The sequence below is a fragment of the Chanodichthys erythropterus genome, chromosome 10 (genome assembly GCF_024489055.1).
Source record: "Chanodichthys erythropterus isolate Z2021 chromosome 10, ASM2448905v1, whole genome shotgun sequence".
Classification (NCBI taxonomy): Eukaryota; Metazoa; Chordata; class Actinopteri; order Cypriniformes; family Xenocyprididae; genus Chanodichthys; species Chanodichthys erythropterus.
This window is the reverse complement of record NC_090230.1, coordinates 34,293,577-34,321,489: the sequence shown is the minus strand read 5'-3', so window position 1 is coordinate 34,321,489 and position 27,913 is coordinate 34,293,577. Positions and strand designations below refer to the sequence as shown.

At 34.7% G+C, this 27,913-nt stretch overlaps 3 protein-coding genes across 5 annotated transcripts; 1 reads left to right on the top strand and 2 right to left on the bottom strand.

Moving 5' to 3' along the window:
• Positions 1-45: 45 nt before the first annotated feature.
• On the top strand, positions 46-2,447 carry h2az2b (H2A.Z variant histone 2b). The gene is made up of 5 exons (XM_067397482.1): positions 46-147; positions 830-907; positions 1,000-1,113; positions 1,274-1,403; positions 1,486-2,447. The coding sequence occupies exons 1-5, from the start codon at positions 145-147 to the stop codon at positions 1,545-1,547; spliced, it is 387 nt and encodes a 128-aa protein (XP_067253583.1). The 5' UTR covers positions 46-144; the 3' UTR covers positions 1,548-2,447.
• A 1,144-nt stretch (positions 2,448-3,591) lies between these two features.
• On the bottom strand, positions 3,592-7,382 carry ved (ventrally expressed dharma/bozozok antagonist). The gene is made up of 3 exons (XM_067397480.1): positions 6,862-7,382; positions 5,850-6,106; positions 3,592-3,939 (listed from the first exon to the last, which is right to left on the bottom strand). The coding sequence occupies exons 1-3, from the start codon at positions 7,148-7,150 to the stop codon at positions 3,592-3,594; spliced, it is 894 nt and encodes a 297-aa protein (XP_067253581.1). The 5' UTR covers positions 7,151-7,382.
• A 147-nt stretch (positions 7,383-7,529) lies between these two features.
• On the bottom strand, positions 7,530-27,851 carry polm (polymerase (DNA directed), mu). Of its 3 annotated transcripts, XR_010896172.1 has the most exons (12): positions 26,606-27,851; positions 26,085-26,271; positions 25,909-26,007; positions 25,651-25,821; positions 25,411-25,482; positions 23,901-24,021; positions 21,621-21,753; positions 20,622-20,724; positions 20,195-20,500; positions 19,846-19,929; positions 14,153-14,319; positions 7,530-7,580 (listed from the first exon to the last, which is right to left on the bottom strand). XR_010896172.1 is itself a non-coding variant. In XM_067397478.1 (11 exons), the coding sequence occupies exons 1-11, from the start codon at positions 26,776-26,778 to the stop codon at positions 14,314-14,316; spliced, it is 1,455 nt and encodes a 484-aa protein (XP_067253579.1). In that variant the 5' UTR covers positions 26,779-27,851; the 3' UTR covers positions 13,824-14,313. The 3 variants fall into 3 exon arrangements, 2 of the variants coding, with proteins under 2 accessions (XP_067253579.1, XP_067253578.1); XM_067397478.1 differs by lacking the exon at positions 7,530-7,580 and having other exon boundaries at positions 13,824-14,319; XM_067397477.1 differs by lacking the exons at positions 7,530-7,580; positions 14,153-14,319 and adding an exon at positions 16,645-17,474.
• Between the last annotated feature and the right edge of the window lie 62 nt (positions 27,852-27,913).

The following is a 27,913-nucleotide window of genomic DNA, read 5'->3' as shown; positions in this document are numbered from 1 at the left end:
TGATTGGACGAAATCAACATTTCAAACCAAGAAGGAGCTCGCTGATTGGTTATAACGCTGGACCATAGCGCGCTATCGCTGAAGTGGGCATCATTGTGTTTTCCCTCCGTTTCAAGTGAAAAGAGAAGAAGCTCGTCTGACGATATGGTAAAATAAGTTTTTAATTGCCTAATTTCTCATATAAGTCCTTGCTCGGACCGATGTGCTTTGTGTAAACCGTAATTGTGCAGTGCTTTAATTCCGTGCACGTGATGGCTTTTAATAAGCTCGTAGTGTTTGTGGGTTTGCAGTGTTTTGGTAAAAGAGCGCCGACCATGGGAATGAAGTGCATTTGGTGTATTATTCTGCTAAATTAATCAGAGAGCCAGAAAATTTGTGTACATTTAATATTTAGATTGCAGGACAAAGTTTCCTGGCTTTATAGCGCATAAACACATTATGACTCTGGCTGGTGGAATAATTTTAAGTTGGTAGAGTAGAGATAACATCGTGTTTATAAATAATAATTATATTTCTTATGTTTTTTTTTTGCTAACTCTTGGTGCAAATAAACTTAAAAGGGTTCAATCTATTTAAAAAAAGAACAAAGGAGTCTGAGCAAAAAAATGATTACTAGTCTTTTTTTTTATTCGATCACTCCATTACTGAAAATGATCTATAACAATACAAATTGCCTATATAACTCATAAAATGATTCAGATTCACCAGTGTTTATCCCTTTTTTTGTGTTGCGTTGATTTGAAGAAAAGTTGCCTGATTTACATTGAGCACAATGTAATTTCAGTGAGACTTTTGAGTAAGAAATCCTTTTTTTCTTGTGCTTACGCAGGCAGGAGGAAAGGCTGGAAAGGACAGCGGAAAAGCCAAGGCGAAAGCAGTCTCCAGATCACAAAGAGCTGGTCTGCAGGTACGTATTCCTCTGCCAGAGAAGGAAAAAAATGGACTGATGTTACATTTAACTGTATTACGTTGACCGTTTCTTTGGTTTATGCGTTTCAGTTCCCCGTAGGTCGTATCCACAGGCACCTGAAGACCCGAACCACCAGCCACGGTCGTGTTGGAGCCACAGCAGCCGTGTACAGCGCAGCTATCTTGGAGTACCTGACTGCTGAGGTAATGCTTTTATTTTAGCACAGTTTGTTAAACAAGCCTGTTGGATGTCATAGTGGCAAGTTGTTGGCTGGCTGCGATTTCTATTATACATGAATCGTTTCCAGTGCATCTGTAAAGCAAATACAACCACGATCAAACCCAGTGCTTGTAATATTGGCAGGTATTGGAGTTGGCTGGAAATGCCTCCAAGGATCTGAAGGTGAAGCGTATCACTCCAAGGCATTTACAGCTGGCCATCCGTGGTGACGAGGAGTTGGACTCGCTTATCAAAGCCACCATTGCCGGCGGAGGTGAGTTTTTATTTGCATAACACGGGATTTTTCAAGAGTTGTAGATTTGGGTTCTAATATTTCTTTCTGTCTTTCCCTGCAGGTGTGATTCCACACATCCACAAGTCTCTGATTGGAAAGAAGGGCCAGCAGAAAACTGTATAAGATGCATTGATGTTCGACTCTGTCCTTGTATAGTAACGGCAATCAGCATTGAGAAAGCAGTGGTTTTTGTGTTATGTTTCCCCATTTTGTTTTGTAAGTGTAGTTTAACATGACCGCGGTTAGAGTTTGATGTACTGTGTCCATGATTATAATGGGGGGCTGTTACGTATTCTGGGGTAAAGGAAAAATAATTTGCCTTTTTGTTTAGTTGGGTTGAGGGAGAGGTCTTCAACCCTGCTCCTGGGTACCCACTGTCCTGCAAAGTTTATTTCCAACCTACTTCAGCACAACTGCCTGTGTGTTGTCAAGCGAGCTTGATTAGCCGCTTCAGGTGTGTTTGATTAGGGTCAGGACTGAACTCTGCAGGGCAGTGGCTCTCCAGGAGCAGGGTTGAAGACCTCTGGGTTAAGGAATAGGTTCTGGGGTTTTGTGAGGTGTGGGTTTCATTATTGGCTTTTTAAAGTCTTGTTTTATACAATAAAATACTTTTTTTTTCCTTTTTCTAAATGTTATGCATTTGTGATTTTTAATTTGATACATATTCCTCATATTAGCTTTATACTGTGATAATTGCTGCAAGTGATATATTGATAAATGAATACCAAAGCTGCAAGTAATACTTTTAATTTTAAAATATGCACACGTTCCCTCATTCGTATGTCGAAAACAAAATGTTTCTCATCTTTGTTCAGTTATGAATGAAAAGAATCATGTAAAGTGATAGCACTTTTTATTCAAAACTGCGTAATTTCATTAAGTTCAGTAGTTTCCACCGCTGATATTACTGTCGGTATTTGATCATTTATATCGCGAAACAGTTGTCAAATATTAAATATTTAGTTACTCGCATCTTTCCACACACTCTTTCACCATTAAAACTAAAGCCTTTTCTGTAAACCGTAAGCCTCGCCACCTTTCATTTTGACATTGACGAGTGCTAGAAACACTTTTTTTTTAAGCTACATTCCCATGGTATATCTTTTGAAACAGAAAGTACATAGAAATTACTTCAGGATGGGTGCTGTCAATTTTACTTAAAAAATATATTTTAAAAGCACTTGGGTAAAAGTATTAAAGCTACTTTTCCCAATGTATCAGTAGGCGTAGCTGCTTTTATAATTATTTTACATTTAATTATAGTTGATAATCAGCTAATTGTTTCTTTAACAAATTATTTAACAAAAGTTTGTAGCCATAACATGACTTTTATTGTCCGTTTTAAATAAAAGTAACATTAAAAAGTGAAGTAGGATGGAAAAAAAAAATTTAATAAGAGAACAATTTGTCATAATGACATGCAAAATATATTATTTGTATTTTGATAGTATGAAACTAAAATTGTAAGGAATAAGTAACATTAAATGTGTTTCAGTTCAGTATGATATATTAAATTACTGTTCAAAAGTTATTAAAATGTTTTTAAAAGAAGTCTCTCATGCTCATCAAGGCTAAATTAAAATTTAATCAAAAATACAGTAAAATTGTGAAATATTCTTATAGTTTTCTATTTGAATACATTTTAAAATGTAATTAATTCCTGTGAATTTTCAGCATCATTCTGATATGCTGATCAAGAAACATTTATTATTGTTATCAATGCTAATGTTTTGTGGAAACTGATGTTATTCAGGATTCCTTGATGGTCTGGAAAGTTGAAATGAACAACATTTAGTTGCAATAAAATAGTTTTTTAAGATTATAAATGTAACTGATGTCACTTTTGAATCATTTTATTAAATCCTTGCTGAATAAAAGTATTAATTTCTTTTAAAAAAAAAGCTCTTACCCCTTGAAAGAAAACATAAGCACTGTAGTCAAATAGAAAATGATTTATTTATACACTCCTCTTGTACACAGACATGAACGAAATAAAACTTTTACAAGATTTACAAACATATTTAAATAATTCATCAAAACAATAAAAAAGATCACATTTGTTATTGCACTTCACCCTGTATTCACAAATGTAAAGATGTAAACAAAGCCTAAGACGCAACGCCTTGACTAACAGGCAGAAATGAAGTTTTGTTGGCGGTCTCTCCTCTCACTGTGTGCTGTAGTAGTGAGAGTGGTACGGCGGGTACGGCGTCATCATGGAAGGGTTGCTGGGATGGACGGGAAGACTCTGTAGGGTGCTGTACTGATACAGGGCCTCCACAGATAGGCTCGGCAGGCTTCCGGCGGTGGCAGGACCGTAGTGGAATCCGGAGCCGTAAGGTGCCTGGCTCTCCTGGACCCCCGGGTAGAAGCTGGGGTACGGAGCGGCACGGAAACTGTGCAGGTCGGAGTAATGCATCATATGCGAGGCCACCTTGGCCTGGCAAGCGTGAGCGAGGCTGTCCTGAACGGTCCGTTTCAGCTTCATGCGTCGGTTCTGGAACCAGTTTCTGATCTGATGGACAGAAGGATAACGTGAGTTCACAAATAAATTAAATCACATTATTGAAAAGCAATTTAATAAGGTCCCATTATTAGTTAACGTTAACTAACTAACAATGAGCAAAGGGGTTACACTATTTATTCATTCTTTGTTAATATTAGTTAATAAAAATACAGCTGTTCATTGTTAGTTCATGTTAGCTGTCCATTAAATTATATAGTAACACTTAAAAGGAAAAGTTTTTCCTTCGTGTTGTTCGCGTACAGGTGATAACGTTGTCAAAATCTCGTTCAAACGGATCCGCAAAAACGACTAAACACGCTGTATTCTGCTGCCAGGCCAGTAGGTGGCGATGTCGTTTTGTAAAGAAACACTACGTGTCTATTGATGGAACACGTAATACGTGTATATCGTTTTAAAAAACGTGCACTTTGTATCGCGTTTTCAAAAGTTTGCATTTTCAGGCCCCCAAAACACCGCTGTCATGTAATTGTACGGAGCCCTGCACATGACATGCAAGAAAAAAAAAATTTAATCGTGCGCATGATTTACTAATTCGTTCCCTCGATTTACTAAATTGTGCACGTTTTATAAATCGAGGGAGCGAAATAGTAAATCATGCGCATGATTTAGCCTACTATTTTTTTCCTGCATATAAATTAACGGCCAAAACACTGTTATTTATTTGAAAACAATGTTGTGTAAATGGCCCCTAAGTTCACAGTGCATTAACTAATGTTAAACACTTTTGTAACAAATTTGTTTTTTTATAGTTTAAACGGGCGCAACAACTGGATTGTTTTCAAAAAGTGCACTTTGAAACCCATTTTCAAAAGCTTGCATTTTCAGGTCACCAAAAACATTGTTGTGTTTTTTGTTTTTAGTTGAACACATGATAATGACGTTTTGGGGGCCTAAAAATGCACATTTTTGTAAATGGGTTTCAAAGTGCACTTTTTGAAAACAATCCAGTTGTTGCGCCCGTTTAAACTATAAAAAAACAAATTTGTTACAAAAGTGTTTCTTTACAAAGTGACATCGCCATCTACTTGCCTGACGGCATAACACAGCTTTTTTTTTTAACAACAATTTTATTTATCAAAAATGATCACGTTTAAACATTTAAAATTTCCCATTATATTACAGTCTTTTTAACCATTTTATCAAATTATTAGTTCACCCAAAAAAGAAAATAATGTCATTAATTACTCTCATGTCGTTCTAACATTAATTTGTGTTTGGAACACAAATTAAGATATTTTTGATGAAATCTGATGGCTCCGTGAGGCCTGCATAGACAGCAATGGTACTTCCTCTCTCATGATCCATAAAGGTACTAAAAACATATTTAAATCAGTTCATGTGAGTACAGTGGTTCTACCGTAATATTATAAAGCGACGAGATTTTGTGCGCCAAAAAAAACTAAATAATGACTTTTTAACAATATCTCGTGATGGGCGATTTCAAAACACTGCTTCATGCAGCTTCGGAGCTTTACGAATTGAATCAGTGAACCGGAGCGCCAAAGTCACGTGATTTCAGCATTTTTGGCCATTTGATACGCTATCCAAATCACTGATTCGACACAAAAGATTTGCCCATCACTAGATATTGTTAAAAAGTTATTCTCAAAAATATTCTCATCGCTTTACAATATTAAGATTGAACAACTGTAGTCACATGAACTGATTTAAATATGTCTTTCTTAGCTTTATGGATCTTGAGAGAGGAAGTACCATTGCTGTCTATGGTTTTGACTTTTCTTTTTTAGTACATCGCGTAAACGTACCCTGAGATTAATAAATGCTTTAGAAGTATTTTTCATCGTTAGGTCATGTTAACTAATGTAGTAAATTAACAAATGGAACTTTAATGTAAAGTGTTATCAAATTAAAAATAAATAAATAAATCGACCTCATACCTGTTTATCAGACAGATTTAGTCTTTTGCAGAGCTCAGCTTTGTCCTGGGCTCCCAGATAAGCGTTTCTCTTGAAGGCTTTCTCCAGACTGTTGATCTGCTCGGCGGTGAAAGCCGTTCGGGGTCTGCGGCCAGTAGAGGGCGATGCAGATGGAGCCGGTTCTTTGAGGGCCCCAGGTGAGAGAGAACGCCCACCCTCGCTCTCGTACCCTGACGTCTCCTCCTCCTCCGTGCTGCTGCTGAAACCTGGCTCTGATGCTACGAGAAAACAAAGACAAATTCATATAAAGATTCAAATCAGAAGTCAGGTCACAAAAAACAACTATGCAAGAGAGAAAGAGACATTTGTATTTAAATTGAAAATGCTCAACTGAAAAATAAATACTATTAGGAAATTTAGGGGGGGGGCAAAATTAAATTAAAGTAGATCCTATGCAAACTGTAAATTTGTAATTTAAATACAAACTGCATTCAAATTATATATATATATCTATATCTATATATATTTATTTTTTCCCTTAAGATATGTGAAATGGCTTTAAACTTATTATTTTATTATTATAACAGTATTTTAATAGTACTTTTAACCATGTTAAACAATATTTCTACTATTTTTAACTACTAATTCAATAAAAAAATAACTGTTTTTATTTTAATATATTTTAAAATGTAATTTATTCCTCTGTTGGCAAACCTTTACTTCTATGCTTTATTTTTGTAACTATAACATGATGATTCGGAAAACATGGAAAATCAGGAGAAATGTACAGAGCCAGTTAAAGAATCATTTATACTATTTTACTCTTAATTAAATTAAAAAATTAAATAAAATGATAGTTAGATCTGTATTTTACATTAACTTTTTACATTTACTTTTACTTTCAACCAGAATTATTTATACGATTTTACTGTTAATTATATGAAAAACAAAATAAAACCCCAATAGCAATTTTTACATGAAATCATGAAAAAATGCACAGAATTCAACATGGATTATTGGAGAAGTATTTTACCGTGAGTGTGTTGCTGGATGATTTTTTTGTCATTTGACTCGGTCTCTTCTGTAGATGTACACAGCAAACTGTTTCCTGGCTGCGCTGGCTCCATACGTTTCTCCTGAACCTCCGTGTTTTCCGGTCTCCATCTGCTGTAGAAGCCTGGAAGGCTCTCGGAGGCTGTGCCGGAGGTGCTGGGGCCGTCCCTGCCGGGAGAGTCCCAAGGGTTTGAGGGATGTGTGGAAGCCGAGCTACACAAGGCCTGGCTGCTTTGAGAAAGCCACTCGATGGAAAAATGTCCCTTCATCTCAGAGAACGTGTCCAAATCCAGCAAAGGAAGACAAATATCCGGTATGAAACAAGGTAATGCAGTTGTCCAGAAGTGGAGTCCCGTGACTGAACGAGTCAGCTCCGTGTTTGTGTTCTGATAAGCGTGGCTTTGGGTTCACTGATCAACACCTCCAGCATGGGGCTCAAGTATTTATAGGGCTAATCCCAGCTCATTTACAATTCACTCGGCCCGGATCAAAGGAAACATCCTCCCCTGTCCTGATCTCCACCCCTTCAGTTTTCACAAGTGTGGTAATGAAGACGTCTCAATCGGCCTTGAGTGAACCCATTAACTCCTGGCACCAGTAAGTCTGGAGATGTAATCCCCTCCCTAAAACCATCTCTGATCCCGTCTCCTCGCTGAGGTGTGTGTGTGTGTGATTTCATATGTTCACGCTAGAAGGGGTCTGATGGAGGAAGTTCAAGGTTAAAAACAGTCTGAGTCATGGAATTCATAACCAACAGCAATCTTAAAAGTTGACTGCTTCATGAGAAACCAGTGAAAAGTTCTTCAAAATGAAGAAATTTGTTTATTTAATCTTTTTTTTCTTTATTAAGAGTCACTTCCAGTGCAACAAAATGAAGCTCAAACATTTCAATGTTAAATGATAAAAGGATTTACAAATTGTTTGTTTCTTTGTTTCTTTGTTTGTTTAAGCACAATAAAATAAAGTTCAGTTTTTCATAGTCCGTCATCATAAACTCAGAACTGATCAACAAATTGGGGGAAAAAGGAACATCCAGTTTGTTTGTTTGTTTGTTTGTTTGAGTTCTAAATCAGGTATTTTTTAAGTTGTGCAATTTATTTATTTATGTATTTATTTATTTATATACTTATTTAAGTTCATAATCAGGTATTTTTTAGGTTGTGTCATTTATTTATTTATTTACTTATTTAAGTTCGTAATCAGGTATTTTTTAGGTTGTGTCATTTATTTATTTATGTATTTATTTATTTATATACTTATTTAAGTTCATAATCAGGTATTTTTTAGGTTGTGTCATTTATTTATTTATTTATTTACTTATTTAAGTTCATAATAAGGTATTTTTTAGGTTGTGTCATTTATTTATTTATATACTTATTTAAGTTCGTAATCAGGTATTTTTTAGGTTGTGTCATTTATTTATTTATATACTTATTTAAGTTCATAATCAGGTATTTTTTAGGTTGTGTCATTTATTTATTTATGTATTTATATACTTATTTAGGTTCGTAATCAGGTATTTTTTAGGTTGTGTCATTTATTTATGTATTTATTTACTTATTTAAGTTCATTATCAGGTATTTTTAGGTTGTGCAATTTATTTATTTATTTATATACATATTTAAGTTCATATATATATATATATATATTCATATATATTCATATATATATATATATATATATATATATATATATATATATATATATATATATATATATATATATATATATATATATATATATATATATATATATATATATATATATAATTTAGGTTCTAAATCAGGTATTTTTTAATTTATGTGTCATTTGTTTGTTTGTTTGTTTATTCATCTATTTCTTTATGTAAGTTCTAAATCATATATTTTTAGGTTATGTGTCATTTCTTTTATTAAGTTCTAAATCAGGTATTTTTTTAGTTTATGTGTAATTTATTTGTTTGTTTATTCATCTAATTCTTTGTGTAAGTTCTAAAACAGGTATTTTTAGGTTATGTGTCATTTGTTTATTTATTTTCAGTTCCAGTGCAACAAAATTAAGCTGAAACATTTCATAGAGTCAGATGAGAAAATTATTTAGTTTTTCATATTAATTTATTTCTTTTTACTACTTTTTTTCAGTGTCTTTAGAATAAAATGATTGAGTCAGATCAGTTTGTTTGTTTATTTGTTTATTGTTTGTTTCTCTGATATAACAAGAGTGAAAATGTCTCTCTCTGTCTCAAACAAACAAACAAACACAAGTGCTCCGTCTGTCTTAATGTTCCTGTGAGTGTGTGCAAACGTGTGTAATTGAGCTGTTGTTTCTGCTCTTTTCAGCAGGTATTGGTATCAAAGCACGCGGCTCTTTTGAAGTGGCAGGTAGAGGTTAATGGGCTGTTTTAGAAACACTACACGAGTTTGGAGACAGTAGTCTGCAGAGAACAACTACTGATGGAGATAACTGCCGGGGCCTTGGATCTATTCACCCCCCCAAACGGGATCATTATGCATAGTTGATCTGGTTTATCAGCTGCTTGCTTGAGATTAAGTTGATCAGTCCCACTATTGAAGAATACGTGATTTCAAAGCCTGCCAGACACTTTTGATTATCAGACGAGCAAATAACACAGCCTCAGATTGTCCCATTATTGTTCCTAAAGGATCTGAAGGGTTTGATCCCTTTTGGGCTCATTGAAGGAAAAACAGAAAGACGGCGCCAAGGGTGGAGATTTTATGCATACAAAGGTTCACTAGAAGATTTATAACCTGCCAGAAAGATCCTGGCCAAGCTTTCAATGGCAACTTATTTATTTATTTATTTAATTAGTTATTTTCTAAATCAGGCATTTTTATACAGAGCTGACTGTATTCAGTCAATTCAGTCATTTATTATGGTATTTTTAAGGCCATGTATCATATTGTCTTTGTTTATTTTTTTTCTAAATCAGGTATTTTTTAGTTGATTTATAGTGTGGCTGTTTTGGTATTTATTTATTTTTATTTTTCTAAATCAATTGTTTTTTAGGTTATTTGTCATATAGTGTGGCTGTTTTGGTAATTATTGTTTATTTATTTATTTTTCTAAATCAGGTATTTTTTATGTTATTTATTGTGTGACTTTTGGTATTTATTTATTTGTATTTATTTTTTATTTATCTAAATCTAAATCAGGTATTTTTTAGGTTATTTTTCTAAATCAATTGATTTTTTAGGTTATTTGTCATGTGGCTGTTTTGGTAATTATTATTTATTTTTCTAAATGAGGTATTTTTAGGTTATTTGTCATAGTGTGGCTGTCTTAGTGTTAATTATTTATTTTTTGAAACAGGTATTTTTTATCATTATCATTTATTATTATCATTATCATTTTTTAATCATTTTTCAGGTTATTTGTCATTATGTGGCTGTCTTGGTATCCATGTATTTATTTATTATTTATTTCAGGTATTTTTAGGTTATGTTTCATATAGTGTGGCTGTCTTGTTTGGATCATTGTTTGATTGCTTTTTTCTTGGCTTGGTTGCTTTTTTGATTATTTATTTCTAATTTTGATTTTTTTTTATATACTTATTTATTTTAAAAATTAGAGAATAAAATGTTTTTTGCTTCTGGGTTACTAAAAATTGATGTCTCTTAATGGTGCAATATATCAAATATCATAAAAAGAACAGTCAATATTATGCACAGGTGTAAATATAAAGAAAACAAACAAAAAAAAATTCTTGAAGAATTATATTTTGCATAAAAAAAAAAAATACAATTATATATATATATATTTCTGGATGTTCTGGAAAATGCATTTTAAAGTTGTTTGGAAATGTTTAAATTATGATTACAAATTATGAATGGAAGCAGCTCCTTTACAATGATGTAAAACAAAATCTGAGAAATAATCAAGAGAGAGAAATCTGAGAGTAATCAAATAGCCTAATGAGAATAAAATGGCTCAGACGGTTGAATGTGGATAATTATATTCTTCCCTCTTCAGCTCATTGAAGGGTTCAAAGGGCAGATGATTTGTTTACACTCTCTCATCATATCTTCATTTCTATCTGTGTCTCTTTCAGCGAGAGGCCATCTCATTCCTCTGTTATCTGTCACTGATCTCTCTGTAATTGTATTGTAGGTTTCTATATTCCACTATGGATCAGTGTTAGGGGACGGTCCCGTCTCGTTTCCGCTGGCCCCGGGCCCTGATATGTGATAAACCCCGGGCTGACTTTGATGTGCGTGTCAGCGGAGAGGAATCGGCTGCATACAGACAGGAGCCTGTTTTTATGGATGACAGACGGGAGGGGTTGGAGACGGCAGCTCCACTTCTCATCTCACTAACACTATCATTAAAGCACAGATTACAGTGTGAGAGACTCTTCTGTAATAATGTCCCCGAGCTGATAGCAGACATATCATTTGTTTTTTGGAAAATCATCAATATAGGGCAAATTCAGGGTGATTGGGACACTTTTTGCCTTTGAGAAGACGGGAGAAAAAGTGTCCCAATTAACCTGAACTCACCTTGTGATTTTAAAGAAACCAGATTCCAAAAACACTGTTCTGAAGATACTATAATTCAACAGCAAGAACGTTTTTAGTCTCCAAAGAACCATAAACAGCTGAAGAACCATTTACAGACAAAAATTTCTTTGTAAGAAACTCATGTAAGAACATTTTCTTTAGAAAGCGTTCTAAATCAGGTAAATTATTTTAGGTTATGTGTCATTTATTTATTTAAGTTCTATTTTTTAGTGGAAAATCAGCTATGTTTTCATGCATTTATTTATTTATACATTTATTTATGTTTTTAAGTTCTAAATCAGATATTTTTCAGGTTCTGTGTCATTTATTTATTTACTCATATTTTAAGTTAAATCAGGTATTTTTTAGGTTATGTGACGTATTTAAGTTCTAAATCAAGCATTTTAAGATTGTGTTATTTTATTTATTTATATTTTTATGTTCTAAATCAGATATTTTTTAGGTAATTGTCATTTATTTATTTAAGTTCTAAATCTGGTATTTTGTAGGTCGTGTCATTTTGGCTGTTTTCGATTTATTAGAAAGTTATATAAATGATTTCAGCATTCTCTCCTCTATTAATATAAAGCAGCTTTATTGACTTTTATTTTAACTATATTAATTTCTTTTAGTTATTGTCTGATTAGGCTAATGTTACTGTCAGCGTTTTTCATTGATGTAAATGTTGTGATTCAAGCACTGTTCTGTTATCATATGTATTTGTGATGAAGAGTCCAGTTAGACGTATCTGCCTCCATTATTTCAGCTGTTAGTATAATGCGGGTGGTTTTGAGCGATCATTGAAGTGTCAGTCAGTGAGTGCTCCTCCCTCACAGTCAGCCTGAAGTGCTGCTACAGACGGCAGTCTCTCAGAGTAATGGCCCCCGGCGGTGACGGCCTTTGATTGTCCTCATTGAGCCTCTTTCATGTCTAATAGGGCTGTTTGCTGCTCTGTTATGACGGCTCAGGTATTGTCCCTCTCCAGTGCTGCAGGGGCCGGAGGGACAAACAACCAGCTGTGCAAAATCAACACCGGCACCAAAAGCATCACATGAAAATAAACAGAACATCAACATTTGTACATGTTTTTACCCTTAGATTGAGTGTCCATTGACAGATTTGTGCACAGACTTAATTCAGGAACATTATTCCAACAACATGCTGAAATATATACAGAAAATGCTGGGTTAAAAACAACCCAAGTTGGGTTGAAAATGGACAAAGCAGTTGGGTTAAATGTTTGCCCAACATGCTGGGCAGTTTTATTTAACCCAACTATTGTTTAAAAATTATTATATCACTGGCTTAATATGAACCCAAAATTGGTTGGAAAAAAAATAAAAAATCAGACACAATTACTAGAGGCAACAATAATTAAAAAGTAAACATTTATTAATAAGCAATTTAATGTTTATTGTTTAGTTATTATTCATATTATATATATATAAACAACATGTATTAACAAGTATTAATACAGTACTATATTAATATCTATTATATATATATATATATATATATATATATATATATATATATATATATATATATATACTATACTATATACTAGTATTGTTTTTATTAATATTTGAAACTAATTTTTATTTTTATATATTCTGTTTTCATTTGAATTTTTGTTAAAGTTTTGATTTTTTTGTAATTGTGTTTTCATTTTTTTCAAATCTGTCTATGTAGTTATTAATATTCATTTCAGCTTTAATTCTTTTAGCACATTAAAGTAAACTAAATGAAAATGCAACAAGTTTATATTTTATTTGATTTTAGTTTAGATTTTATGGTTTTAGTTAACTATAACTGTATTATAATATAACTATACACTCTAAAAAAAATGTTTGGTTAAAAACAACCCAAGTTGGGTTGAAAATGGACAAACCCAGCAATTGGGTTGTTTTAACCCAGTGGTTGGGTTAAATGTTTGTTTGTGTACCCAACCTGCTGGGTAGTTTTATTTAACCCAACTACTGATTAAAAATGACTATATGGCTGGCTTAAAATTAATCCAAAATAGGTGAGAAATTAAAAATCAGACACATAATTACTAGAGGCAACAATAATAATCAAAAGGTGAACATTTATTAATAAGCAATTTAATAAATGTTTATTGTTTATTATTCATTATCTTATTAATTAATGCTCATTTATTAAGCATATTAATAAATGTTAATTTCCAGCATATTTTGGGTTCATTTTAAGCAAGCAATACAGTCATTTTTATACAACAGTTGAGTTAAATAAAACTACCCAGCACGTTGGGCAAACATTTAACCCAACCACTGGGTTAAAACAACCCAATTGCTGGGTTTGTCCATTTTCATTGGACGGTTCATTGATGGTTGCATCAAATATGGTCAAACACAATCGTTGGTTTACATTTTTTAATTTAATTTTTAACCCAATGGTTGGGTTTGTCCATATATATATGTGACCCAATGACCCAATATCAGGCAAATGACTGAATTTTATTAAAATCTTAATACATAGCAAATTTAATCTCAAGTACTTTTTATGTGCAAATATTAGCTGGGTTTATTTCTACATTTCTGACATTGTATGCATCAATTATCACATTAGAATTTTAAATTGTGATTGCATAACGTTTAATGACTTTGAACACGGCCTCATGTTAGTGTTCCTGTGTGTTCTGGTTTTGTTTGTTATGCAGGGAATGTCCATGAAAGTCACTAATCCGGTTAATCCCATCAATTTGATTGCAACACATCCAGTAATCCATCATTGACTCCAATCAGAGGAACTAACCTCAAAGAACGACCCGAGGAACCGGCCCGGTTGGAAGAGCAGGTCTGTGATTATGACGAAAACTGAGGACCGTCTGCTCGGACAGAGCCCCGTCTCCAGAGATCTGCTCCTCACGGAGGCCAGAGGTGTCCCGGACACGGCCCATTCAGAGCACTTTTGTTTCACACCTGGAAGCGGGGAGGGGAAGTGTGAAGGAGGCATTAAGCCCTATTGAGCATAACCGCCGATACCCACCCACCCCGTCTCTTACGACGCTCGTCACTGAAGAGCCGGGGCCAGATCACCATGTTTGTGAATGCTTTCACATCATGGACACTTGACTGAAAGGAGCGTCCTCGCCGAGAAAGACAAGGGAGGAGGGAATGCTACATTTGGGCCTTTCCTTTTCCTGTTAAGAGTGTAATGTAAAGGCTGATGTGAGGTGTGAACCTAGACCTGCTCTTTGAAGTTAAAATGACATTTAGAGGTCAATTATGTTGTTAGCAGAAGGTGTCTGCCGGTTTGAAACCTCCATAAAATCCAACTTAAAGGTAGATAAAATGAGACGCGCCGGTTTATGTCCTGTCAAACCTGAAGACGAGCCTCTTAAAGAAGCCAACAGCCATCAGAGACAAAACAATATAGTGTTTCACGCCATCCATTAGTGTATTATACACTCCTGTGACACGGAATATTAAAACAAAAATCATATGAGGTGAATTATATAGTTTTTGTGTTGATTCATAAGGATTTCTCGCCCCTTACACTAAAAAGTAATGCAACTGACCGATTATCATTTTCATACATCATAATATTTACACTGTACTCTGGGGTTTTTATAAATATACTGTCTAAAAAGCATCATTCTTAAAAGGATAGTTCACCCAAAAATGAAAATCCTGTCATCATTTACTCACAAAAGAAGATGTTTTGAATAATGTCAGTAACCAAACAGCTGATTGATTATTTTTTCAATACTATTGCAGTCAATGGGGTCCATCAGCTATTTGGTTACTGACATTATTCAAAACATCTTCTTTTGTGTTCAGGAGAAGAAATAAACTCATACAGGTTTGGAACAACTTGAGAGTGAGTCAATGATGACAGAATTTTCATTTTTAGGTGAAAAAGGTTTCAAAATTTGGGGAAAAAAGTGGGAAATTGTATTGGGAAAGAAAAAAATACAGGTTAGAAATGTCAACTTTGATAATTTCTCTCAGAGAAAAGGGTTTCCACACTGGTTGCATTCAAAATTATTATTATAATTTAACATATACTAATATTTGGTGTGACTTGTGGCTATTTTGTGTTTTCAAATAAGCAGATTATTAATTAGAATAGAAGCACAGCAACTTTTCCTTATTTACTATATCTACTATGTCTCCATAATATATAACTGCACTGTTAAAGCCAATTTATAGTGAAATCATGGATTAATTCTCTCATGGCACATTTGATTCTTTTGTGAAGGCTAAATAAATGCTGCTGCCATTAACACTGAGAGAAAGGAGACACACAGAGGTGAATTTATACTTGAAAGATCCCCCGCAGAGACGGAGACGTGTGTTTACATACTGGAGGAGACATGAGACAAAACACGTCTCGCTTCACCTGCCGTTAGCTCTTAAAACAGCAACATTTCCTCCTTCAAATAGTATATGTATTAAAACACATTTCAGCAAGATTTTTTAAAGATTTTGAAAGAAATCTCTCACCAAGACTGCATTTATTTGATCAAAAACACAGTAAAAACAGTAATATTGTGAAATATTTTTACTATTTAAAAGAACTGTTTTTTTATGCGAATACATTGTAAAATGTAATTTATTCATGTGAACAAAGCTGAATTTTTTAGCATCGTTACTCCAGTCTTCAGTGTCACATGATCCTTCAGAAATCATTCTAATATGCTGATTTTCTGACATCGGAAATGTCGAAAACAGCTATGCTGCTTTATATTTTGTGGAAACTGTGATACATTTTTTTCAGGATTCTTTGATGATTAGAAAGTTCAAAAGAACAGTGTTTATTTGGAATGAGCATTTTGTAACATTATAAACATCCTTATTGTCATGTCTTTTTCATCAATTTAATGCATCCTTGCTAAATAAAAGTATAAATTTCTTTCTTTTTAAAAAGACTTTTTAAAGAAATACTTTTATTCAGCAAGATCCCAAACTTTTTAAACAGTACTGTATATTAACTAATATAATATATATATATTATATATATATATATATATATATTATATATATATATATTTATATTTATTATGTTATTATACTATTATACATTTCAAATCTTAGGCACTATCGAAGTCAGCCTTTATGAAGGTCCCATCAGATTCATACAGGCTCTGGTGAGTTTTAAAGTTGATATTTTATGTACTTTTACTTGCATGTTTTTTTTTTTTTTGTCACAACAGTATTTTTTAGAAAGAATATCCTTATTTTAAGTTGGTTGCAATGCCAGAAAAACAAAATGGCTGCTGAATTTAATGTGTGTTTATTTTTTTAGTTTAGTCGGTTTTTCCCCAGTATTCAAGAAGACATCTGTAAAATATATAATGAGAAGGTAAAGATGTTTGGCGGTTGGGAAAAGCGGGTCAAAATGAACCAGGTGCACAAAAAGGAGGTTAGAATAATGTCAGGCGTCATCTAACCACAAACACATCTGCATATATGATACGCAGACATGCATCAAATATTCTGACAAAACTGAGCTTCCATACATCTCCACAAATGTCCATTTATATGCTTAGTATATGCAACTTTATCAAAATTAAAGTATATATAAATTGTAAACAATCAACACCAGCAGCTAAGACACTAAAATCAAGTCAAAACCAATATGTGCCAGAAGACATTACATAGAAACCAGCAGTGGTCATTTATCCAAAGACAACATCAAATTACTGCAGCGCTAACATGTAAACAATATATAGTGACACATTTTCAGTTTTAATTAAAATATTTAATTAAAAAAGCATAAAATAAGAACAACATCTTATAAACATTCAAGTATCTGATAAAAGAGAAATACCTTTTCTCATTACTATACCTCATTTAGTACAAAGAACCACTTTGACTACAGTGCAAAATGGAGAAAACTGATATCTGATGCTTGCAAAACATTTGCAGTCTCTTTTCCAACACATCCTATAGATGTTTACATGCAAAATGTGATCTGATCATAACTGGCAGCTAAAATAAAAAATATGTAAGGCTCTGTGATGGAAGCACACTAGTAGTCGGATTCAGGCATTGCGTTCAGACGGAGGAATAAACTCCAGACCCAGGTAGGCAAAAATCTCCTCTTCCGTCTTTGCTCTGAGATACAGATTCTGTACAATTTTAGAGAGAGAGATGTAAATGAAGCTATTCTAGTAAGGTGTTGAGTGTTTTTACAGTTAAACATTTAATGTAAATGTATATTATACTGGTGCTTCTCAACTGGTGGGTCACAACCCAAAAGTGGGTCACGGAGTGTGCAGTCATAGAAAATATAACAGTTTTTTCTGAACTGAGACTTTTTTTTTTTTTTTGAAAGAAAAAAAAAAAAAGAAAAAAAAAGTAGACTTTATAAATAGCTGTTGAATCCTCTGTCAAATGCAGTTTAAGTAAAGAGTGCCTGAGGAAAATGCGTTGTCCTGATTCAGCATCTGTGGTCAGATGAGATGTTGTCTGGCTGTATATCAGTGTCATCATTCTAACGTTATTTTCATAACTTTTTTTAAAATAAAAAGTTTGTTTTTTAGGAATCTGGTCACATTCCTAAACAAAATTGGGTCGCGGCTTAACCATGACCATAGGAAAATGTGGGTCCCTTGGCCAAACCAGTTGAGAACCACTGTTTTATACAATGTATATAGGCCAAAAGGTATTTTCTTTGCCCAGTTATGCAGAATATGTTAAAGTGCCCCTATATGCTATTTTAAAGACTCCTAATTTTGTTTTGGAGTCTCCTACAATAGGTTTACATGCATCAAAGGTCAAAAAACACTTAATTCTCTCATAATATACATTGCAGCATCAGCTCTTTTCTCACAGTGTCTGAAACATAGACTGTAAAAAAAGATGGACGACGCGACGCTGCTTCCTTCCATTGTATTGAACTGAAGCCACAACAGACGCCGATGGGTGCTGACACGTTATGCAAAAAAAAAGAAAAAAGTTTGGAGCCTGGGTATGCGCAGAAGGAATCGTCAGTGGAGCCGGAGGCGGAGTCGCGGTATCAAACGTCTGCCCAGACGGCTGTTTTAAATAGGCTATATAAATTATACACAATTTAAAATTTTACCTATAAAGTAAAGCAAATTCAGTAGATGAACTCAATATAATATGTCACTAGAAACAACTCTAAAATTTCAGAAACGGTCCTGCCATTTTAAACAAAGGTTTAAACTAACGTTACAGGAGATTGATTGCTGTAGACAGTGTTCTAGAATTAGTTAGAGTAGGCTATCATTAGTTTTATCCTGCTAATTATTATTTTATACCCATAAAAATAATTAGTAACTGCCAGATAACAATCACCTGTTTTTTTCCCCGTCATGGCCAACGTTAGGTGTGTTATCTTAACTAATAATGTTTATTAATTAGCTTATGAAGCCCACATTTAATGTTACTGAGAAAAGTTCAGATATCTGTCAGATCCTGTAGGTCAGTTAGTACAGTTTACTGCTGAACAGCTCATTTTGTCGGTGTGAAATAACACCAGAAATTAAAAATTAATAGTTAGTTATTTATCTTCAATCTCCCCTCGAAGCTCCGACAGTCCTCAGAGAAGCTGTCAATCAACTGTGAATCACGACGACACGCCCGTTTCTATAGCACCAAATTGCTAGCTAAAAATGAAACTTATCACAAAAACAAACAATTGAATATAAATCAGCGTGATAACTACCTTAAATGACCAAAACCATCTTTCAGAAAATTTTATTTGAAGCATATTTTATGTTTTAACTTAAGTCTCATTCGTCTGCATTGAGAGGGCGGGGTTTATGACTTGTACTGCATCCAGCCTCCAGGGGGCGATCAAAGAGCCCGCAGCTTCACTTTTCAGGGCGTATGAGGCACACCCGGTCTGAAACGGTTCGATAAAGGATTCGGTCTCTCTAAACCCCGCCTTTCCAAGAGCCTACTCTGCTCTGATTGGTCAGATGGCCCAGTCTGTTGTGATTGGTCGAATGCTTACAGCCAATGTAGAAATCAAAACACCCATTACCATATCTGAATTTCAGCTCCGGATTTGATAGAAAGCGATTCGAACAGTAACGATGGCGTCAGTTTTACTGTATCAATTCCAGCATGAGTCTTCATCCTTACAAAGTGCAGCAAAGTGGATTTGCTTTTACAGCACAGAAAACAGCATCTTCTCAACATGCGAACAACACAAACCAAACTCTTCCAGTCTCAGCTACAACTACAGTGTTTGAGGGCGGGGCAAAATAGACGTTGTGAACGGGCAGCCAATGAAAATCATAGGCTGGCATTATGCAAATTTGTTACAAACCTATATAGGTTCATGCAGGAAACAAGTGGAATTGCTGAACTTTATTGTCGTGCACTTTGATATTTCAAACTTTTACATTCACAAAAAGCTATATTACACACTACATGAAAGGTAATATCTGAAAAAGCATAATAGGGGCACTTTAACATACAATCACCACTATGTTGTATTTTTAGTAGACACATGCCCATATGGCTCACCTGTTTGCTGTCGTACAGGGCGTGACTGCTCAAAGACATGTGCTTCTCTTGCCCCGCCCACCGTCTCAACTCCCTCTCAAACAGCTGCAGAACAAACAGCACATCATGAGTGAACATAACCGACCTCAAAACACTAAGAGAGGAAGGATGAAGTCAGGTGTGATGACACCGTTAAACAATCACATTAATACACTTGAATGAAGAGATTCAGAAAACATCACATTTAAATTAAACAGAACACAGTAAATGGACATGAAAACTATCCTGTATAATTTTTATTTTACTGAAACCAAACAAAACAAAACAGAAATTAAAAAAAAAATCTTTTGGAAGTGAAGAAGCTACACACCTTAGACCCGGTCCATCCGAGAGTAGCGAAGGCAAACTGGCTGTAGGGACTGACCACCAGATCTACCCGAACAGCTCTCCAGACCGACGCTTCTGAATGTTGATCACTGTGTCTTTCAGTTTCACTTCCTGTACTGACGTCCTGAACAGAAGCAGTGGAATTTGATGTGCAGCTCTCAGCAGATGCCTGAAGCTTAAATATGGAAAAGCATCTCTCAAAGCGATCCATGTTATTAGGTGCCCGAGCTGGACCGTCCATTTTTTCCAGATAAGAGTTTCTGGTCGTCTTCTGATACAGCAGTAAACCCTGATGAAAAATACATGTTACTTTGTAAAGAGTAAAGTGAATTTTTATGTTGGATAACATTTACAAACAGACACAAGAGATGAATTTGATCATCCAGCTATTCAAAGAACTTCAGAAGTACCTGCTCCTCCAGCCAGTTTGTGATTTTAGGCATCAGTCCTTCCTCTTTTCCTTCCTCTGGATGTGTAATGAGAAAATCCACATCATGACCGACTTCTTTCCCCCTAAAATATACATAGCAAATCTCATCTGCTTGATTGTTTATATCAGCACAAGTTTCTGTGAAGTTTCAGCTCAAAATACCCCGCAGATCATTTATTATAGCTTGTCAAATTTGCCTCTATTTGGGTGTGAGCAAAACACGCCGTTTTTGTGTGTGTCCCTTTAAATGCAAATGAGCTGCTGCTCCCGGCCCCCTTTCCAGAAGAGGGCGGAGCTTTAACAGCTCAACAACAACAAAGCTGGAGAATCTCACGCAGCCAAAATGTTGACTGTCAGTAACGGTGTTCAGCCTTACATTGTTCAAACCGGAGTCGACACTGATGGAGAGACTCAGGAAGAAGTTACAACTTTTAGAATAAAACTGGACGTTTCTGAATGGTTACTGGATAAATTTATGTAGTTGCTGTGGAGTTGATTCAACTCATCCACTAGCATGTGTCATCATGTTCATCTTTTTTGCAAATCCAGCATTGAATTGACCCTCGTTTGTGAAGCAGTCTGGTGTAAAATGACGGCATGACAACAACACTCTACTACAACAACTCTTCCTCTTCTCTAAAGCAGCCCAACATGGCCTTGCCCCCTTTGTTGTGTGTTCTCAGGGGCGGGGTTTATGTAAATTTTAGGGTTAGTGATGTCATAAACCCCGGGAAGAAGCTCGTTGTAGTTCCTACCAGCCGTTTGTAGTCCTTAAAAAGTGATTTCTGTAAAAGAAAATATCTCCCTTTGTATTGAACTTTGAGTGTCGTAACTTTGCAGATTTGAGTTTATGCTCAAACAGCAACATTACACACTAACTAAAGTTAGAAAAAAGTGAAATCATAATCAAGGACCCCTTTAAAATGCATATGAATGCTCAAAAATGCTTTGAATATACAGTACTAAGGCAAGATCTGACCTCCTGAAGCCTCCCATGAGCTGGATCTCTGCTCCGGGCAGCACAGCATGTACAGCTTTCTCTACAATATCACTGATGACATCAGCCTCCGCCTTAGTGACGGGTTTCTGGAGGTCATCGTAATACTGGACTCCTGAAAGTGATGAGGTCAGAGGTCATTTGAAATTCTAGATCAGTTTTTTTTTTTTTTTTTGAAGAACCATATATTAACTCATTAACCAATGATAAATGTTCTTCTAATTTATTTGTAGACTTATAGATGCAAATATTTTTATATTTGTTACTTTTTTGCAGAGACACATAAATATACATATATTCATACATGTGCATATATAAACACTCACCGGCCACTTTATTAGGTACACCTGTTCAATGGCTTTTTAATGCAAATATCTAATCAGCCAATCACATGGCAGCAACTCAATGCATTTTAGGCATGTAGACATGGTCAAGATGATCTGCTGAATTTCAAAATGAGCATCAGAATGGGGAAGAAAGCTGATTAAAGTGACTTTGAACGTGGCATGGACCAGCAGCAGAAGACATATCGGTGCCACTCCTGTCAGCTGAGAACAGCAAACTGAGGCTACAATTCATACAGGATCACCAAAAGGATTGGAAAAACATTGCCTGGTCTGATGAATCTCGATTTCATTCAGATGGTAGGGTCAGAATTTGGTGTAAATAACATGAAAGCATGGATCCATCCTGCCTTGTATCAACGGTTCAGGCTGCTGCTGCTGATGTAATGGTGTGAGAGATATTTTCTTGGCACACTTTTGGCCTCTTAGTACCAATCTTTTAAACATTACAGCCTACCTGAGTATTGTTACTGACCATGTCCATCCCTTTATGACCACAGTGTACCATCTTCTGATGGCTACTTCCAGCAGAATAATGCAACGTCACAAAGCACAAATCATCTCAACTGGTTTCTTGAACATGACAATGAGTTCACTAGAATCATATGGCCTCCACAGTCACCAGATCTCAATAGAGCAGCTTTGGGATGTGGAGGAACGGGAGATTCACATCACGGATGTGCAGCCGGCAAATCTGCAGCAACTGTGTGATGCTATCATGGCAATATGGAGCAAAATGGATGGATCATGTCAATACGGGTGCAACCCGGTACAAGCAAGGTGTACCTAATAAAGTGGCCAGTGAGAGAGAGAGTGTGTGTGTAATTATATACATACAGTACAGTCCAAAAGTTTGGAACCACTAAGATTTTTAATGTTTTTAAAAGAAGTTTCGTCTGCTCACCAAGGCTACATTTATTTAATTAAAAATACAGTAAAAACAGTAATATTGTGAAATATTATTACAATTCAAAATAACTGTGTACTATTTAAATATATTTGACAAAGTAATTTATTTCTGTGATCAAAGCTGAATTTTCAGCATCGTTATTCCAGTCTTCAGTGTCACATGATCCTTCAGAAATCATTCTAATGTGCTGATTTGCTGCTCAATAAACATTTATGATTATTTTCAATGTTGAAAACAGTTGTGTACTTTTTTTTTTCAGGATTCCTTGATGAATAGAAAGTTCAAAAGAACAGCATTTATCTGAAATACAAAGCTTCTGTAGCATTATACACTACCGTTCAAAAGTTTGGGGTCAGTAAGAATTTTTTATTTTTATTTTTTTGAAAAGAAATTAAAGAAATTAATACTTTTATTCAGCAAGGATGCATTAAATCAATCAAAAGTGGCAGTAAAGACATTTATAATGTTACAAAAGATTAGATTTCAGATAAACACTGTTCTTTTGAACTTTCTATTCATCAAATAACCCTGAAAAATAATATTGTACACAAATATTTTGTACAATTGTACACATTAAATGTTTCATGAGCAGCAGATCAGCATATTAGAATGATTTCTGAAGGATCATGTGACACTGAAGACTGGAGTAATGATGCTGAAAATTCAGCTTTGATCACAGGAATAAATTACTTTGTGAAATATATTCAAATAGAAAACAGTTATTTTAAATTGTAATAATATTTCACAATATTACCGTTTTTTACTGTATTTTTAATTAAATAAATGTAGCCTTGGTGAGCAGACGAAACTTCTTTTAAAAACATTAAAAGTCTTAGTGGTTCCAAACTTTTGGGCTGTACTGTGTATTATATATATATATATATATATATATATATATAAAATACACACACATACATTTTATAGGTTGTCTGATAAAAACATTTCTATATTTATGAATCATATTATAAAAAAATAATTACAGAAATTTAGCACAGTGAAATGCAGTACCCGCTTGCTGTGCACGGTTCAACTGTTGTCCTGTGCGAATCAAATCATCAGGAGATCGCAATCCCTCTCTAAACCAGCGATCTGCCGTCCGCACACCCACCCCAAAAATACCAGTTAGTGCCTGCAGAAAAGGAAGATGCAACTTCATAGTTCACAAACTAAAAGGCAAGAAATCAGGCATTTCATTAATAATGGCAGATGGCAAAATTCAGAAATTAATATTTCTGCAAAAACAGTACATACAGTGGCATGAAAAAGTATGTGAACCCCTTGCAGAATCTGTGAAAATGAGAATTATTTTAATAAAATAAGAGGGATAATAAAAAATGCATGTTATTTTTTGTTTAGTACTGTCCTGAGTAAGATATTTTACATAAAATATGTTTGCATTTAGTTTACAAGACAAAACAATAGCTGAATTTATTAAAATAACCCCATTCATAAGTATGTGAAGCATTGATTCTCAGTACTGTGTGTGGTCACCTGATGATCCACGACTGTTTTTGTGTTTTGTGATGGTTGTTCATGAGTCTCTTGTTTGTCCTGAGCAGTTAAACTGAGCTCTGTTCTTCAGAAAAATCCTGCAGCTCCTGCAGATTCTTCAGTTTTCAAGCATTTTTGCATATTTGAACCCTTTCCAGCAGAGACTGTAGGATTTTGAGATTCATCTTTTCACACTGAGGAAAACTGAGGGTCTCAAACTCAACTATTAAAAAAGGTTCAAACATTCACTGATGCTCCAGAAGGAAACACGATGCATTAAGAGTCGGGGGGTGAAAACTTTTGAACAGGATGAAGATGTCACAATTTTTCTTATTTTGTTTAAATATCGTTGTTTTTTTATTTATTTATTTTCTTCAGAACCAACAGAAGATACATGCATTTTTCCCAGCAAAAAAATTACCTTGATATTTGAATTCAAAAGTTTTCACCCCCGACTCTTAATGCATCATGTTTCCTTCTGGAGCATCAGTGAATGTTTGAACCTTTTTTAATAGTTGAGTTTGAGTCCCTCAGTTGTCCTCAGTGTGAAAAGATGAATCTCAAAATCATACAGCCACTGCTGGAAAGGGTTCAAATATGCAAAAATGCTTGAAAACTGAAGAATCTGCAGGAGCTGGAGGATTTTTCTGAAGAACAGAGTTCAGTTTAACTGCTCAGGACAAAAAAGAGACTCATGAACAACCATCACAAAACATAAAAACAGTCGTGGATCATCAGGTAACCACACAGTATTGAGAATCAATGCTTCACATACTTATGGACAGGGTTATTTTAATAAATTCAGCTATTGTTTTGTCTTGTGAAATAAATGCAAACATCTTTTATGTAAAATATCTTACTCAGGACAGTACTAAACAAAAAATAACATGCATTTTTTATTATCCCTCTTATTTTATTAAAATAATTCCCATTTTCACAGATTCTGCAAGGGGTTCACATACTTTTTCATGCCACTGTAGTATGAGTAGTATGGAAGTATGGCATTTTTGAACATACCCATCATTACCTTCATGGCCTGATATTGCTCTGATCGTCTTGTTGACTCCACTTCTCTTGATGATCCATCTTCTAAAATCTCCTAAATGGTGATATAAGCTTCTTAACAAATATATCTAGATAACATAGATTTTTGAGAGAAATTTACATTTATGCATTTGGCGAGCACATTTTATTAGTTCTCATTTTTTCCATGGAATTGATCCCATGAACGTGGCATGTTTAAGCTACAGGAAAGCATAATTGTCACCTTTATAACCCTCTGTGAATGTTCCCCCAGACAGGGCAAAGACCTCAGATCCTCCATGCTCTTCACTCGATGGGGAAGTGCCTTTAGGACTGAAGCTGCCCGTCTAAAAGCGACGCTCCGTCCTTCATTGTCATTATATTCGGCATTTTGAGCCAAGATTTCAAGAGCGTCCTACAGGACAGAGTGTCAAATAACTGATCATCTTCAGCTCAATGAAAGTGAATAATCAGAAAGCAGTTGAGACATTAAAGAACTCACTGTTAGAAAGGAATTGTGGTGTTTCAAAGGTGTTCGTCTTTGACAGGCGTAACTTTTCATCAGCATTGCATTTGGGTCTATGTTGGGTTTTGGCTTAACCTGCAACACATTTACATACTTTTTAATCAAAAATGTCTATAAAAGCAGATCCAGCAAAATGAGATCTACCCTTGTACCTGTAATGTGTGTCTATCCTGAACTGTAATGGGATGTCCAGCCTCCATGCTCTCCGTAAACCACCTGATGTCCAACAAACACACAGAACTGGAAGTGTCGTTTGTGTCTCGTCCCGTTTGGTTGTCCAGCCAGGCCTGGACTTCATCTCCACTGTTGTTTTCTGACACAATATGTGTGATGGAGGAACTGTAAGAGACAGGAATAGTCCAAAAGTTATCTTTCATGGCAGGAGTTTTCAATCTTTTAGATGGCATGGACCCCCAAAATATGATCATCCTCATCTGGGGGACTCATCCTAACATTTAAAATGCATCTATCATTTATAAACATTTATAACAATTTATAAACTGAAAAATGGATATTAACATTATTATATATATTTTTCTATTCACTATAGTAATGTACAACAGTATGCGTTATTTATTTTAATGCAATTATTAGATTAACAAGCACTGTTTTATGGTACCCATACAAAAAAGTACTGTGGCAATACCATGGTAAAGTGATGATGTGGACATACCTGTAGGTTTCTTTAATAAGAAATCCTTTGCTCCGTCCTAATCGTGTAAGAAATGCTCTTCTAGATGTTCCCATCTTTCTCTCCAAGATGAATATAGAAACATGGGGAAATCTGCAGGTGTCATTTTGTGGGCTTACAGTTAGAGACACTTTCCTGCGTTTTAATGGGATCATAATCTAGAATAAACGCTTTAGATCCCCCTTCTGCCAACTTCAACCACCTCATCTGCAATTCACCACAGAGCAGATACAAAAAAACCTGCACTTCCACAAGACTGAGGGAAAAGAGGTCACGTGTGAGTCACAGAATAAAATATGTAGTTACAACGCGTATCTGCCCGAAAGTTGTCTTTAATTGGTATCGGTGGGCATAGATAATAAGTATTCTGTTTTAACTGCTCGCTTGTTATTTTTTAAATTAAATTGGTATAAAGAAAGCACTTTTCTCATTATAAAATTTCAGATGAAAAGCATCTAAAGGATGTGGTATAAACATGTGGTGTTTGTTACTTTTCTCTGCGTTGTTGAGGATGGACCAATCACAGCCATTTGCGATTACTGGAAAAGGATCGCAACGCTGGTTATCTAATTATGTAGCAAAGTATCAGGCATTTTAAATAATAGATTTAAACGACAATGGTGTTATTAACAATCGCCTAAAACATATTCATATTTGAATGTGACTCAAAGGAGAGTTTTCGTGCCTCTCGGAAGAAGGAGCTCGTCTCTCACCGGGGGTCTATTTTGAGTGGTGCACATGTTGCACCCATAAAGAGTTCCGACTGGGCGCAGCCTTAACTTAACTCACATTAGTTACATAAGAAAAATAAAATTAAAATAAAACAATAAATGTGAAGGTCCAGATTTTTTTTTTCTTGATCTTCAAATGCATTTACAATACCATGTCATATGCGATTATAAAACAATAACACACAATCACGTGTGTTATTGGGGGCGTGACCTTGCGATAAAACGCGCAGTCATGTTTGTTAAATTTTTATTTTGTTAATATGAGAGGAATATGTATTTTTACGTCCTATTTGATATTCAATTCTTATTACATAAGTGAATTAAAATAATACAAATGTATAATTTTCGCAAATCTCATATAAATTATTTATAAACTTACATGTGTCATATTTAAATTTAAAAACAAAATCTAAAAGAGGATCGTGGACAATGTTGTGTTGTTAGAGCATTGTTCATAAAACATTTTCAAAACGATGCAAAGTTACTCAAAACATCGTTTTAACAGGCACAAACACTGTGTAAGTGAAAGAAAGAAAATCCAAAAGAGCGAATAATTTCC